Genomic DNA, 14400 nt, shown 5'->3' on the forward strand with positions numbered 1-14400 from the left:
TATGAAGTTTGTATGCCTTACTATACCATGACTTTATGACATATTTATGATGTATTTTACTATGACGTTTAATCACATTTTTATGCCTTACTATACTGTGATGCTTTACTTTACATTTGTATGCCTGACTATACTATCACGATTTTTTTGAAATTTTTATGCCTTACTATACTATGATCTTTATATGCCTTAATATACTATTACATTTTATGACAGAGTATAGTATGACTTTTTTAGGAGTTACTACACTATGACATTTTTTAGGACATAGTATACTATGACATTCATTCATTTATGTAAGCTTGCCTCACCATCACTGCTAAAATTTGTGTCGTCAGGGTAAAATTAAGTGGCTCCTCTGGCCGAACAACTGGCTCCAGGCTGACCCCTCCTTCTTCATCATGCCTGAACCGGTGATAGTTAAATGGATTACAAAAAAGTTTGATAAGCTCTCTTGACCTGTGGCGACATTGATGATTCTGCTTTTTCTCACCCTCTTGATTTGCCAGATGAGTGTTTCGGTTGATGAATTGCAGTGCTTTGCTTTGCTGTTCTTAAATTGGCTCAACTGCCAAATGATTTCGCCTTCATGGTCATTTATCTCTAAGCACAAACAGCAAATCAATTGCTCGCTACAGGAAACATAGTGCATTGAAGATTTAAGACAGTTAACTGCCTCCCTAATCTCAGACAAGAAAATTAATTTCCCTAGTTTTTTTATGTTGGGATGAAACCTCTTGGTCCTCCTGACTCCTGATTAGGAGATATCTGGATTACAGTCAACACTAAAACCTAGAATTGCTTATGTTTGTTGATAAAGTTGGTCAGCCAAGTACAATTATCAAAACCGGTGGTAGTTTGACAGTAAAACAGTGGAGTGGAATATCAGACAAAAACCCTGCAATAAATGCTCCCTTCATGAAGGTTGTAATATTCAGTTTTGGTTGAAACTGTTTTTGAGGTGTTGATTCAACTTTATGATCATTCTGGAGGCTGTTTTTTATGGTGCAGTTGCATTGTGTTAAACTGGCAGATGTTTCTAATATTTTTACATTGAGGGCAGAGGGCAGTAATACTAAACTCCAGCCTACAAATCCATATTCATAGGCTTTGTGTAAGAATAGCTACTTAACCTGAAAATTGTGGATTGACAAAATTGACTTGCCTGCTTCAGTGGAGGTAAATTAACAAAAGTAATGAACACAGAAGCAAGGTTAATTAAGAATTACATCCTGTTTAGTAACCACATGGTGCCAATAACCAGAACTAAGACTTTCAGCTAAAGAAAAACAAAAACAATCTTTGTTAACTTCTTTTATTAAGGATTTTCTTCTGTACAAGAGTGAGGAGTTTCTCTGTTCCAAGTTAGCTGGTCAGCAGCTCTGTACAACTGTCTGTACAACAGGATGTCAAACATAACTGATGAGAAAATGTGTTAATGAAAACTTGTGGCTTTTGGTAGAAGGCAGGTCACAAGGTGAAACATGGATTGATTGAACACACATCTGCGCACGCACACACTCTTTAAACTATTTACAAAAAGATGACCGACTGGCTCTTGATACAGATAAGTAGAGCGAGACCAGCTAAAACACAATTCAAATAGTTATCACATAAAAAAGTCTTTGAAAAGTCTTTCAAAGGGGGGAAAAACAAGAAAAATAAACTCAAAATCATCCATAAAAGACCCATTAAAAGGCCCATCTGGAGTTAGTTTATTTACAGTCTGGTTTAAAACAAAGGCTCTCTGCTATTAAATCACACAGTGTTGCTGAACTTATTGAGGTCAACAACATAAACCCCACCTGCTCTGTCAGTGCTGATAGTGATGCTGCCACTTCATCTGAAACCTCTGTTCTAGTGCAGAGACTGATCAGTTGACACAAAAGGTGTTAAAACAGGAAAATGTTAAATTCTAGTTGGTTTCTGACAAAACTGACTTTGAATGACAAAAAATTGAGATCTGAGCATTTTGTGAAATGCCAGAAAAACATACTTTACATAGGGGTGGTGTATACTGTGTTGTGTGCCAGTGCTGCAACTCTTTAATTTTCCCTTTTGAAAACTTGTTGGCATTACAATATAATTTCAAGCTTATTAGTTCTTCTCAATTCGGCTTTAATCATCAGTTGTTGTTCTGTCTACTTATTCATTTAATTTTTCAGTTTCAATTAATTTTCTTTTCATTTCTCAGACAATGAATCACTGTAATTTGTTGAAATGTGAAGCCGCACAAATAATTTATGTTATCATTCATTGCTACTGGGATAAAATATTGCTATCAGATGGGCTGCAAATTTGAGGGGAAAAAATGCTGACATGAAAACGTCACAGCGTGAAAATAGTCTTACTAAAAGGTTTAGTTTTTTAGTTTGAGGGGCAGCTATACATCATCCAGCTTTCATGGAAACAAAGATTTTAAGCTCACTTCACACTCGAACAAGGATTTAATGTTTGTTTGGACTTGACTCAGATCTTCATCTTCCCTTCAAAGTGCAAATCAGCTGAAATATGAGTTTGAGTGGCAGATACTGTAATGCTAACAAGTCAGGATAAACAAAAAGAAATCAAATGGCAGAGCAGCTTTGTCAGTCTAGAGTCTGATATTTGATTTGTGTTCAAACTAAAACAGATCTTCCCGAGCTGATGTCAAAAAATAGCAGACATAAGCAAGCAGATATAAACCCTCTCTCTCTCTTTTGCTACTGCGTTATTTCGGTAAACTCTAGTTTCAAAATGGTTTCAAGGCAATGTTTTTATTTTTAAAAATGTTTAAGGCCATTTTCCTTCCCATTCCATGTAGTTTCATGGAAATTCCCAAGACCCTCAGCACTCAATTGACTTGATTTGACATGATCAACATGAAAGAAACTAAACTCATGCATGGGCCTGTGTAGTGTACAGTGTCATCATTTAAAAACAATAGTCATAAATAATAAACTATCAACAGAAAAACATGGTCAGTGTAGTTAAAAAAAAAAATCAGTTCAAGCTTACAGTACGTAGTGTGAGGAGTGTGCTGATCTTGCGGTTTTCTGTCGTAGATGGAAGTGCGTCACGATACATGTTTATTCCAAACAGATATGTGATAGCTCATCTTTATGTACAACAGATCCATTATCCTCAACTTCAGTCAACCTGCAGATTTCTGGTTATGTAAATATGCCTTTACAGCCTGTAACCAGACCTCTGAATGGCTCGCTAAGATACAGTGACAAGGCTCACTTCACATTTTCTTAATGTCTGAGGAGTGTAAACTCGGGAGAATAAAAAAACAACTCCAAAAAAAAGGTGGAAATACAAAGAAAAAGAAAATGGAATATGTCTCAGAAAAAATACAAATAAATAGAAATGTGTAGAAATGAACCCCTACATAAATGCCTTCCTGTTATACTATATGTACTCTTCAACTCAATACTACAAGCCAGCATTTCCTCTGTTGCACCACTAGGGGGCATCCACAGTTACAGGTAGAGAGGAAAGGGGCCAGAAGGCAGCAGGTTCATGTAAACAACAACACAGGGAAAATGTGTTGAGAGACATTAAAACACAAGATGAAAAGATGCCTCAGGTGTTAGTGCGCATGAGCGACACACAGATGCAGTAGCAGAGAGGTGTGAATGTCAAGCTGCACTAGACAAGATCAGGATGAAAAAGCCAACCTTTGTCCCCCAAATCATTTCTTGCAATAACTATAACCAAGCACTCCGTCCTGAGAAGGATGAAGGAGTCAGTGTTGTTGTTTTCCTTTTGGGTCCTTTTAATATAAGAGATCTGGGTTGGACACACAATTGCATTCATTGTGTGTATGTTTATGCATGTACATATAACAGTGTCACAATCTGGTCCCATGTGGTCCATCCTCCTGGTTCTGGTAACAGAGTTTGGATTGGTCTAATCTGAGCTGCAACCACCATGTCAATACTAACCCTCATCTGAAAAACCTTCAAATTCTCAGTGGTGGTAACACATTTTACTTCTTTTCATGTGTGCTGTTGGTAAATTAAAAATTCTGTTTCATTTAGAAGAAATTAAGGCTCAGAGAATGATGTGTTTGCTTGATTGACAGGTGTCTCAGCCTATCACACTCAGCTATTGTGGTTGCTGCTCACTTGGCCCAACTCAGCGTTGCCAAAATTTGGATTTTCAGGCCAAGTTAACCTTAACCCCAAAACCTCTAAAACTATATAAGTAATGTCCACATTTCTCTTCACTATGGATATGAACTGGATTGGTTCTGGTATGACTTGTAGTGGAAAGTGTGCAGCCAGCACTGGTAGCAGCAGTGGATTGTGGTCTCCTGTTTGTTTTCAGCTTATTGACTTCTGGGTATTTGTCCACAGTTAATCTCTTTTACTTCTCCGTGCTCACGCACATTTCATCGTTTCGTCTTTGTTTACAGCAGGAAGGATGTGAGCCAACACGGAGAACTGTGTCCCCATTGGTGAAAATGTGACAAGCTGTAATGTAAAATGTGCTGCGATTTCTGTTCCCTCAGCATGACAATTGCCGTTTCTGGAGGTGGCCTCAGGGTGTTGTTTTGTTGCTGTGGATAATGCACAAAGGCAAAAGAGGACACAATATCAAAACAACACATTAAAACTCGGGGTGGAATACACGAGCGATGCAAAGGTGCAAAATCAATGATGTTTGTCTTGCTTTGGACTGCGTCCTGTTCTAATTGCTCTCTTAATTGTTTTTAGGATCAAGCCACAGGCCTGCAAATTAAAAAATTGGCTTAGTGGTATCCTTCCAGATCCATTGATCAAACAATTTGTATTTTCTCCCTGCAAAATTAGATCCAATTAATTACAGAGCCTGATGGATTTTTGCTGTCTGCTGCTTTGGACTGTGCATGTATCATACCCCAAAACTCAAAGACACTGCCTCCTCATCCTCTTTTTCTTCTTCTTTTTAGACATGTCCATGTCTGCTCCCGAGGATCGTCTGCCTCCTGCCTAGTCGACACTCCAAACTCTCCCACCTCAAGGTCAGCTCTGGAGACTCTAATTTTGGGTCTGAGGTTTGAAACGCCTCCTGGTTCAGTCCTAGTCCTCTTAGAGTGTGGGTCTAGTCCACTGCAGTCTGGCCTTCTCCAAATCCAGCTGTGAATGCATTTTAGGACTTCTGTTCGGCTGGGGCAGCAGGCGTGGCCAGACTCTCTGGCTTCACGATCTGGTAGGTGATTAAGTACTCTGGGTAAGCCTGGAAAACAGAAGTTATTTCTAGTGTTGAAACCACAACTTGATTAATAGAAAAATAGAAAATGAAGAATGTTGATGATTGATTAATGATTGAAGGCCAATTATCTTAAAGACCGTTGCCCAGACATATTGAAAAAAACAATCCAAGAATTAATAGGTTGTAACACAACTTATTTCATACAACAGAGGTGTTTTACAGGCATGAACAGACAATACTGGTCAGCAAAAATTGTGTGTGTGTGTGTGTGTGTGTATATACTGACCTGCTCTCCTCTGTAGATGACGTACTCTGCATACGCTAGGCCATTGACACTGGGTCGACCTATAACAGAGTGGTGTCCAGGGGGGGCGTGGGCCATTTTCATCGCACTGAACTGAAGAAACGACTTACCCAGCGTCACTCTGCAGAACAGCATCTGCCTGTAAAATCAAGGACACACACGCAGATTGAAACTGTTAATGGTAAGGTCACAAAAAAAGGACAATATCAGACATCACATGCATAAGTATATTTGTTTTATTATCGCTGCCAAGGAGATTATAATTTCACATGTGTCTGTTGTTTTGTTGGCGAGCAGGATTATGCAGGAATACCGATTTGCACCAAACCTGGTGGAGGGATGGGGCACGGGCCAGGGAAGAACACATTCAACTTTGGTGCTGATCCGGTTAAAGAGGTAGAGCCAGGAATTTTTATGACTTTCCTCCAAGATAAGACATTTTTCAACACTTTTGTCAATTTCTCAGGAAATGATGATGTAAAAAAAAAAAAGAAAATCAAACGTATTTATGGTGTTGAAATCTATGACCTTGTACAATTTGGTGCTGATCCAGATAATCTGGACCTGACGGAATGTGTTGGATTGTTAGTGGAGGAATGCGCTCTACTGAATGCCATTCTGGTTCATATTTATTATTTATAAAATCCTAACTAAATAGAAGTAACTAGTAATACATCATATTTTTATATGCTTCATTGTGCTTCACTCTGTTACTTACTAATTACAGATGATAATTATCAAATTCCTGTTCTCTCCACTTGTTCCCCAATTCAATACATACTACATAATAATCTATGTGCTTTACTGTTTTGTATGAACAGGAGAATGATGGATGTCGATGAAACAGTGACTTTGGAATACCACTGCCAAGTAAGTAAAGAAAATGAAAACATTAAAAAAGGATTGCATTCCATTTAAGAGAGCTGGTTCCATGGTCCTGGTCTTGTGCATGCTGGATCGTTGTCATGGCTTACTGGGGACCTTGATAGAACTGAGCCATTGTGTAAAAAAAAAAAATTGTTTCACCTTTGTGTTTCCTGCTATGACAAGTCAAAAAATATCTGCTGTGGAAAAGGTCTGTTAGACTTATTATTAAATTGGGACACAGGTAGTGACCAGTAGTTCTTCTCCTCTGCACAGAAAAGTGAAAGTTGTTTGGAAAAACTGGCCACACTGGCAGAGAAAATACATTTTACCTAAACGAATAAAACGTCTCACCTGTGGCACACGTAGCAGGAGCGGTCTTTGTGCGTGGGACATCCCGTGCCTCCACCAATCCCATACACATACTGATTGCTTTTGGAGGAGTTCTCAGCAAAATAGATGCCGGCGCCAAACATGCCGCCAATGTAGGCGTGACGCTCGTCAAAGCCCTTATGGATGATGGCATTGATGAAGGGGGAACCTGACGGGAGCAATTTTTAAAAAGTGAGAAGGGAAAATTTCCATTTTTGCATTTCACTCCAAAAACATGCAAAAGAGTCTGCCTGCAGAGCTCTTTCAACACATCTGTTTTTGTTCTGGCTTCTAAAGAAATTTCACTTTCTGACTGTCCTGTTGAGAAAATTAGCATAAAAGCATAGTGTCTCCAATGACGTGATGTCTGCATTCACCATCACCTACAATTGCTAAACCTCCCCTTTTAGAAAACGTTCCAAACAGCTCAGTTCTCCAGACTGTGAAGCACAAATGAAACACAAGAATAAAGAGTGCAGCTGAGGTAGATACTGTTTGACTAAGTGTTATCCTGGGAGACCCATGATCCAAAAGATTTAGCATACATAGTATGATCATTGGTGCCAGATGCAGTTTGAGGCATCACGGAAACCTGACAAACTTCCTGAGATTTTCTAATCTACAGTGTTTAAAGTAAAGAAACAGCACTCGGCTGCAGTCCTGAGGGTTTTGTCCTGAATGAGCCTTGTGGTTGAAAAGGGACATGGAAGATTAATGCGATTCGTTCAAGCTTGAGGTCAGGCCGCAAGAAGGAAAACATTGCAGTACAAAGCAGAGTTCATTTCGGAGCATACTAATGGTTGAATCTGTATTTTACTTGTGTCAACTAAGAGGAAGTGACTGAAGCTGCAGGGGAGATGTGATCAAGACTTAATGAAGAGGAAAACTGTCACTAGGTCGGACAAACTAGTTCGTCTTGTGATGTGCATCTCCAACTTGGATTTTGCTGTATTTTTACAATTTCTCATCCAGCGCCCATGTTGTTTAAATAGCAAATACACTTGTGCTCTGGTCTGAAGTGAGTGGCGCAGTATTTTACTGTTATTTTACAGAGCATTATCAAGGGAATAATATGCGGCTACATAGGTGAGCGCATGACGCGCATTCACTCTTGTGGCAGAGTGAGCTGAGAATGAACTTTTAGATAGTTGGATAAGTCAGGTGGACTATCAGAATACAGTCTCAGAAGGTCGGAGTTTCTTTCTGGCATATTGTCTGTTGTACAACGCTAAGAGACATCCATGACGCACGATGCTCTGCAGAGAAGTGTTCTTTCTTTACCGACCGGTAAATCACGTAAATGTGTCCACAGCTCCATAATAAACCGAAGCTGTACCACAGCTGTCTTTATGTTCTCTGAGGGGGGTCTATACTGTTTGTCCCACATATACCACAGCAGTTCAACAGCTTTTACAAATACACAGATTTGGATTCTTGTAAAGAATAAAAGAAGTGACAAAATACAAAAATGTTCCACTATGAAAAATGATCAATAAAGCCTAAATGGTAGTAGCATTAAATGTGAACTGTATATGGTGAGGAACCCCCACCGTGCTGCCCTTTATTTTATAACTTATTTATTTACCATGAAACAGCATGCGCTCGTTGTGGTGGTTGTGGTTCTCGTCTGCAATTTCCTTTTGTCTGTGTGCATATCTCTCCCGAAGCTTCTTATTCACCACCTTCTGAATCTGCAGTCAGAGGGAGGAATGAAGAGAGAAAAATATGTGTCAGTTCTGCTGTGGATTAAGAATTACATTTAATTAGATCCAAGTCCTTTTTTGTGGTCATAAAGAGAGAAAACTGGTCCCTGTGCCTGTGTTTTGATTCCATACCTTAATGATGTTGTACCGACTGAAGACTCCGCCTGCGTTGCCTCCATCGCGGTGTTCTCTGATAGTGCTCTGTAGCTGAGGAGGAAATCAAGAGTCAGAGGACATTTATTTTATTTTTCTTAAATTAAAAAGGGTAGGGGCGTCGTGTAGCGTAGTGGTTTAAGCAGGTGCCCCATGTGCAGAGGCTACAGTCCTCGCTGCAGTTGGCCCCGGTTCGAATCCCGCATCGGACGGCCTTTCGCTGCATGTCATTCCCCCTCTCTCTGCCTCCCTGTTTCCTGTCACTCTCCACTGTGCTGTCCATTAAAGGCATAAAAGCCCCAAAAAAATATACTTTAAAATTAAAAAGGGTAACTGTGTGGGATTAAAAACCCTAATGCAAGGCAGTTCCCATGTATGCTGATCAGAAGGCAATTCAACAGCTCTCTGGCCTGCATTAGCAGAGTTAATGATGACTCACATCTCAGTGAAAACCCCGCAAGTAATATCCAGTCGCCACCTCAATGAAAAAAATCCAACCTCAAACTAGTTTTTGAATTTCTTTTCTCAATTCTGTAAAGATTAATTATCTGGCGTTTAAGCTGTTACTGACTGGTGCACAAAAAATATGGATCACGAGAGCCATTTTGTCAGTGATAAAGTGAAGCAGCAACTCATTCAATCAGAGCAGATACCTCGACGATGCCTGTGGGAAATTTAGAACAATGCAGCTGCAAAAGTGCGGCATCAGCAGTGATAAAGAAAGAACTGCTTACATTTGGATTTACAACATGATGGAGTCATTTGAACAAACTTTGGTCTGACACGGATGCAGTCCTTCACAAAATTACTTATCTACCTAATGACTGAAATTATTGATGTCAATAAAATAAAATTCTGGTGTTGCATATGCAAAAGCAGTTCACCAACATTTTCTGGAATTACCGGCACAGTCTAGAGAGAGCTCACGTCAATCGTTTTTCAACATCTCAAGTAAAAAATTAGTTTAAATTACCTGTTAAATTTCTGTTAACATCTGACGGTCCCCATTAATTTCAGACTCATTCACACTGATATCTGCTGTCTCCTTGAGTTACTGCTTTCATTTACAAGAGCAACACAGTCAGCCGAGCAGTTACACTAATATGGAGCTACTTTGTACAAAGGGTTGCTGTGCCGTAGAGACACTGTGTGGTGTGAAATTACTAATGATGGACATTTACAAATTTAAAATTATGACCTAACTTTTAAAATTCTATCATCTAATTGGGTGTCTCTATATAAGTCTGTAAGTGGCATGTGTGTGTAAAAGTGTTTGCATACCTCCTCCTCCACAGACTGGAACTCCTTGTCATCCGGTGCAAGGTCGATCAGCACAGTGCCCTGGCTGGAGCAGTGGAACGTCAGGTATGGGTTTGCACCTATAAACGCACATTTCGAAAGTGAATCAAGCGAAGAATAAATGACGCCACTGAGCTTTCAGGTATCTCGTCCACAGATCATGTATTCGAATTTCGAATCATGTTAACACTTTAAGTTTATGGCCTACACGCATATTCACACACATAACCAAAGGGTTTGACGTATATATAACATGTAACATTTTGGATGTTAAATTGTTACATAACAGATTTACTCAATATCACATTAATATTACATATTCATTTCGTTACAACACAATAAATTGGATTATAAAGTCTGTCTTAACTTCCAAGTTCTCAGCTTGTAAAAGCTAATTAAAGCTCCAAAAGTAAATCTCAACACTAATGTGCTGACATTCTGTTAACTAGTTGTAGTTTTCATTGTGTACTGTGTTATGCGTGAGTGTGTCTGCGCGTCCTGACCTTGCTGGCCTCCCAGCAGCCTCTCGATGCCCTTGATGAGTTTGTGTCTGTGACCGTAAGCGTTGATGCCGATCTCTTTCAGCTCCTCGTGACCCATGTCTGCCAACACATCCAGCGAAATCTGCCGCAAAAACAGCGACAAACAAGCCATGTCAATCTTGTGTATGTTTCTGTCTGCTGCCAAAAGAATGTAAATTGATAATAAATTAACCCATTGTAATTCTATTGTGCAACAACGACTCTATTCATACTTCTGATCATACATCTGTTAACTAAATCAAATGTTGTTGTACTGTATTTAACTGTAGAACTGCACGAACTTCAACAGAAACAACAGCAGGTCTCGCTGTAACTGATCGTCAAAATTGACAATAATCAATAATGAGTTCTATGATCTAAGCTGTACTGCAGAGACAACAGAGTCAAACAAATATTCATGAGAGAAAGACAGAAGCAGCCCGAAGAAAAGGTCAATGGAATAGATGACAATAATCAAGCTATTGATATGTAAATTGACGATGGTGAGTTTGTTCAGTGAGAACAAAGATGAGATTCATGCTGGAGGCCGAGATTACTCCACTTTTCAAACGGTAACCTTTACCTACTTCCCTCTGTGCTGCTGTGATTACTGTTACAGGTGTAAATCATTGCAGCATAAATAACTCTGCTGGGAAAACAGCAGCAACTTAAATATTCTCTGACACCAAAAGTTCGTATCAAAAACTCCGGTGTGTTTCGTAAATCGCAGCCAAGAGATGAGAAGTTCATCTTTTCACATCTGCAGAAGCCTGTTTTGTCTCTCTAACAGTTTGTGTCACAGCCAATGTGATGCAATCCCCTCAAACACCTAATAAAAGTCACAGATCAGCCCAAATGACACTTCAAGCTGACACCTCAGTTAAATTTTTAAAAAGCCGTAAAAAGTAGCATCAGAGCAATCTGCCTCTGTAAATAGTCCATCACATCCATTTAAATAACTTCTTGCGATTCCTCCAAGAGTTTAGCCTCATGACTGAGTAATATCAAAACCTCCAATTATGTATAACTTTAAGTCTTAACAAAATTTAAATGGGTGAGTTATATTAAAATTCACCCTGTGTACATTTGTCATGAAGGAGGAAATTAGCTGTAGAGACCAAAACAGTTTTTTTGTACCAGGCTGTAAAGTTGGCCATTTTGACATGGGAGTCTTTGGGGATTGAATCGCTTTTGGAGCCAGACCCAAGCGGCCATTCCAAGAACTGCAGTTTTTGGTACTTCCATGTTGGCGTCATTTTTCAGCTCCAGAGGTTTCCTCTTAGATTCACACAGCAGGAAGTTGATAGAAGTTATTAATTACTACAGTTAAAAAATTAAGTGTTTCTTGTATTTAGTTTTAACACAGTATTGTGATTCCAATTTAAATTTTTACTTTGGTTGTAGATACATAATGAGTAAAATTCAGGTTTTGTGCTCATCAAATATATTAAATGGAGTCCTTGTTAATGTTATTCAGAAATTAAAGAATTTTTCTGTTAACACCCAGCTTACTCTCACCCCCATCTCACTCTTCATCTGAATATTAATGAAGGCTTGATCCCCTTTAGGGACACCAATAATAATATAACACATGCACACACACATACACATACACACACAGCCTTCTAAGCTTAGCCTTTTGCCAGCTGTCACCTTTCAGTTTCTATTTCTATTTCTGTCTCTCTCTCTGTCTGTTTTCTCCTCTTTCTGTCACCCCATCTGTCTCCGTGACTCTTTCTATTTTCTCCATCTTTCTCCTTAAGCCTTTCTCTGTTTCTTAAATGTTCCTCTTTGTTCTCTGTCTGACCTTTCTCTGTCTACAGTGCATCGCACTCTAACTAATCCAGTATATCTCTCCTTTTTGTTCTGCTTTTCTAAAATTAACAATTGCAAAATGGAGCAAAAACAAGGGGAGGGAAAGTGATAAAACAAATGAGTTTAAAACAAGGCTGTGTTAAGAGGTAACTTCAGGTTAAAAAATGATTAGTTGGCTAGTTACATTTTGAAAAAAAAAATCAAAAATGTATTTAATTTAGTTGCAATTTGAAGCTCTTTTGAAGATTTGTGTCTCTCTCTCTACCAACACCATTCCCAGACACATAAAAAGGTGTGTGTTTGTGTGTACCTGTTCCCGCTGGAAGATGTCTCGGAGGTGTTCGAGCCCCAGGCTCTTTAAGAACTGGTTGATAGTCATGTCAAGCAGAGCTGCAGAGACACAGTAATGCCAGCAGTTATCGGAGGACGCCCAGCTGTTACACATGTTCACATTCACAACATCTGTGACATCTTAGTAGTCAAAAGAACCAGCTCCTGATTTAGGACTGTGTGTGTGTGTGTGTGTGTGTGTGTGTGTGTGTGTGTGTAAACATACTTTCCCCTTCCTTTCTGTCAGACCCGGATGCTCCGTCAGCGGTTCCAGTGGCCCCGCCCACTGTGATGTCACTGAGAGGTGTGGTCAGGTTGTCGATGCTGCTGGCTGCAGACAGGCAGGAGGGGGATGGAGAGGGAGAGATGACCACGCCCCCTGCTGCACCTGCACCAACCACAGTCGCACTCACCTGAATGTGGGAGAGAGAAGACTTTGTTTAAAGAGCCAATAAGTAAAAATTTTATTGTTAACTACTTTTTACTTTGCTTTTTTACAGTGCGCACACTTCAACTATCTCAACACCTTCAACTGATGATTTCGTCTGCTATTCACTGTTTACAGTTTAGCCGACATTTCAACTTTTATTTCTAACTCTTCAAATATCAGAGGTTCAACTGCTGCATCTTTTGCACTTTGAGGATTCAAGTCAGCCGGCACTTCAGTTGCTTTCATCTCTTACACTTCAGCGGAAACTTCGAATGCTTTCAGTTTCAGTTCACTGAATACTCTCACACTAAATGTATTGTTGGTTTTTTTTCTAGCTGCAATCACAGAATATGTCCACCACAGGACATGTGTCAGCTGAACACGCTCTGTCCCTGCAGTACTTGTATTAAAGAGTGAGGATTACTTACCACAGTGGCCTGTGGTTTTAAACAGCTTGGCAGGGCATCTGGTGGCATGGCGTCAATCAGCAGTGCTCTGATATCATCAGCCTGCAACAGACAAAGAGACAGACAGAAATTCAGAGAGTCCACCTAAAACTACCAACTCACTATTTGCTTGTACTTTTTCATACAGTATTTTTTTCACACATAAAGTCAGGACCTGAAGTGACTAGCAGATTTTTACAGTAGATCACGCAGAAAGTCGCTTGCCATGTTTGATAATAACTTATTTAGACAAAAGCAAATGAAGGGGTTAAAGATTGTCTTAGCTCTTTTTTTCCATTTTAAATACTACCATGCTCTCAGTAGAAACAAAGCATCGCCTCATATGTGTTGCCAAGAGGCTTGCTTTTTGCTGGTTTTGAAGTTAACCATTCAGTGGCTCCTCAGGCCAAGCAGGACAGCGTAAATAACAGCCAATGTGAGGAAGAAATCTCTGTCCAAGGTTAAAGAAGATTCTGGACAAGATCTCTGACGTTCTTACGATCCACATTGAACCTGATCCTGTGTTAATCGTGCTGGGAGCTTCAGATTCCACATCGTTATTGAGAAGAGCACAAAGGCAGCTTCTTTCCAATGGTTAGATTACGGCCAGAAAAAATTGATTCTGACATTTTGGAAGAAGAAGGAGGTTCCCACTTTTAAGGTGTGGCTCAGAGGAATGATTGACACCCTCCACTTTGAAAGAATAAGGTTTGCTCTGAGGAGCAGAGTGTCACAATTTAACAAGACCTGGCGGCCCCTCGTCTGTTACCTAAAAAACAACCCATCATGGAAATTCCTTGTCCATCATTATTTCTCACCTCTTCTTCTTATTATTTTCCATTGCAACATTTACTGTCATATACAATGTACTGAGCAGAAGGGAGGGAGGGTTTATTAAGAGTGTATTTTCTTTGTAGACTGTGTTTTCCTGTCCTACATCATGAAATCTTTTTTTCATTCAATAAAACATCCTTGACAAGAA

The 14400-nt window shown here is 39.6% G+C and overlaps 1 protein-coding gene and 2 long non-coding RNA genes across 3 annotated transcripts in view; 2 read left to right on the forward strand and 1 right to left on the reverse strand.

Annotated features, from left to right (window-relative positions):
* Positions 1 to 1299: 1299 nt before the first annotated feature.
* LOC111652861 (poly [ADP-ribose] polymerase tankyrase-1-like) overlaps positions 1300 to 14400 on the reverse strand; it is an 82341-nt gene continuing 69240 nt past the window's right edge. Inside the window, exons 20-29 of the mRNA XM_023403251.2 lie at positions 13401 to 13481; positions 12769 to 12955; positions 12523 to 12602; positions 10380 to 10500; positions 9859 to 9956; positions 8557 to 8631; positions 8307 to 8412; positions 6704 to 6890; positions 5468 to 5624; positions 1300 to 5205 (exon numbers count right to left, since the gene is read on the reverse strand). Coding sequence (XP_023259019.2) covers positions 5119 to 5205; positions 5468 to 5624; positions 6704 to 6890; positions 8307 to 8412; positions 8557 to 8631; positions 9859 to 9956; positions 10380 to 10500; positions 12523 to 12602; positions 12769 to 12955; positions 13401 to 13481 — 1179 coding nt within the window. The 3' untranslated portion in view covers positions 1300 to 5118. The remainder of the gene's footprint in view (positions 5206 to 5467; positions 5625 to 6703; positions 6891 to 8306; positions 8413 to 8556; positions 8632 to 9858; positions 9957 to 10379; positions 10501 to 12522; positions 12603 to 12768; positions 12956 to 13400; positions 13482 to 14400) is intronic.
* LOC111652862 (uncharacterized) lies at positions 5552 to 9942 on the forward strand. The gene is made up of 4 exons (XR_015437058.1): positions 5552 to 5666; positions 5783 to 5881; positions 6307 to 6355; positions 9873 to 9942. It is a non-coding gene; the product is annotated as an uncharacterized LOC111652862 (long non-coding RNA).
* LOC147819305 (uncharacterized) lies at positions 12834 to 14400 on the forward strand. The gene is made up of 2 exons (XR_015437059.1): positions 12834 to 12961; positions 13043 to 14400. It is a non-coding gene; the product is annotated as an uncharacterized LOC147819305 (long non-coding RNA).

Source organism: Seriola lalandi, unplaced genomic scaffold (assembly GCF_002814215.2).
Source record: "Seriola lalandi dorsalis isolate HSWRI2012SDOR001 ecotype SW California unplaced genomic scaffold, Sedor1 jcf7180002054085, whole genome shotgun sequence".
NCBI classification, from domain to species: Eukaryota; Metazoa; Chordata; class Actinopteri; order Carangiformes; family Carangidae; genus Seriola; species Seriola lalandi.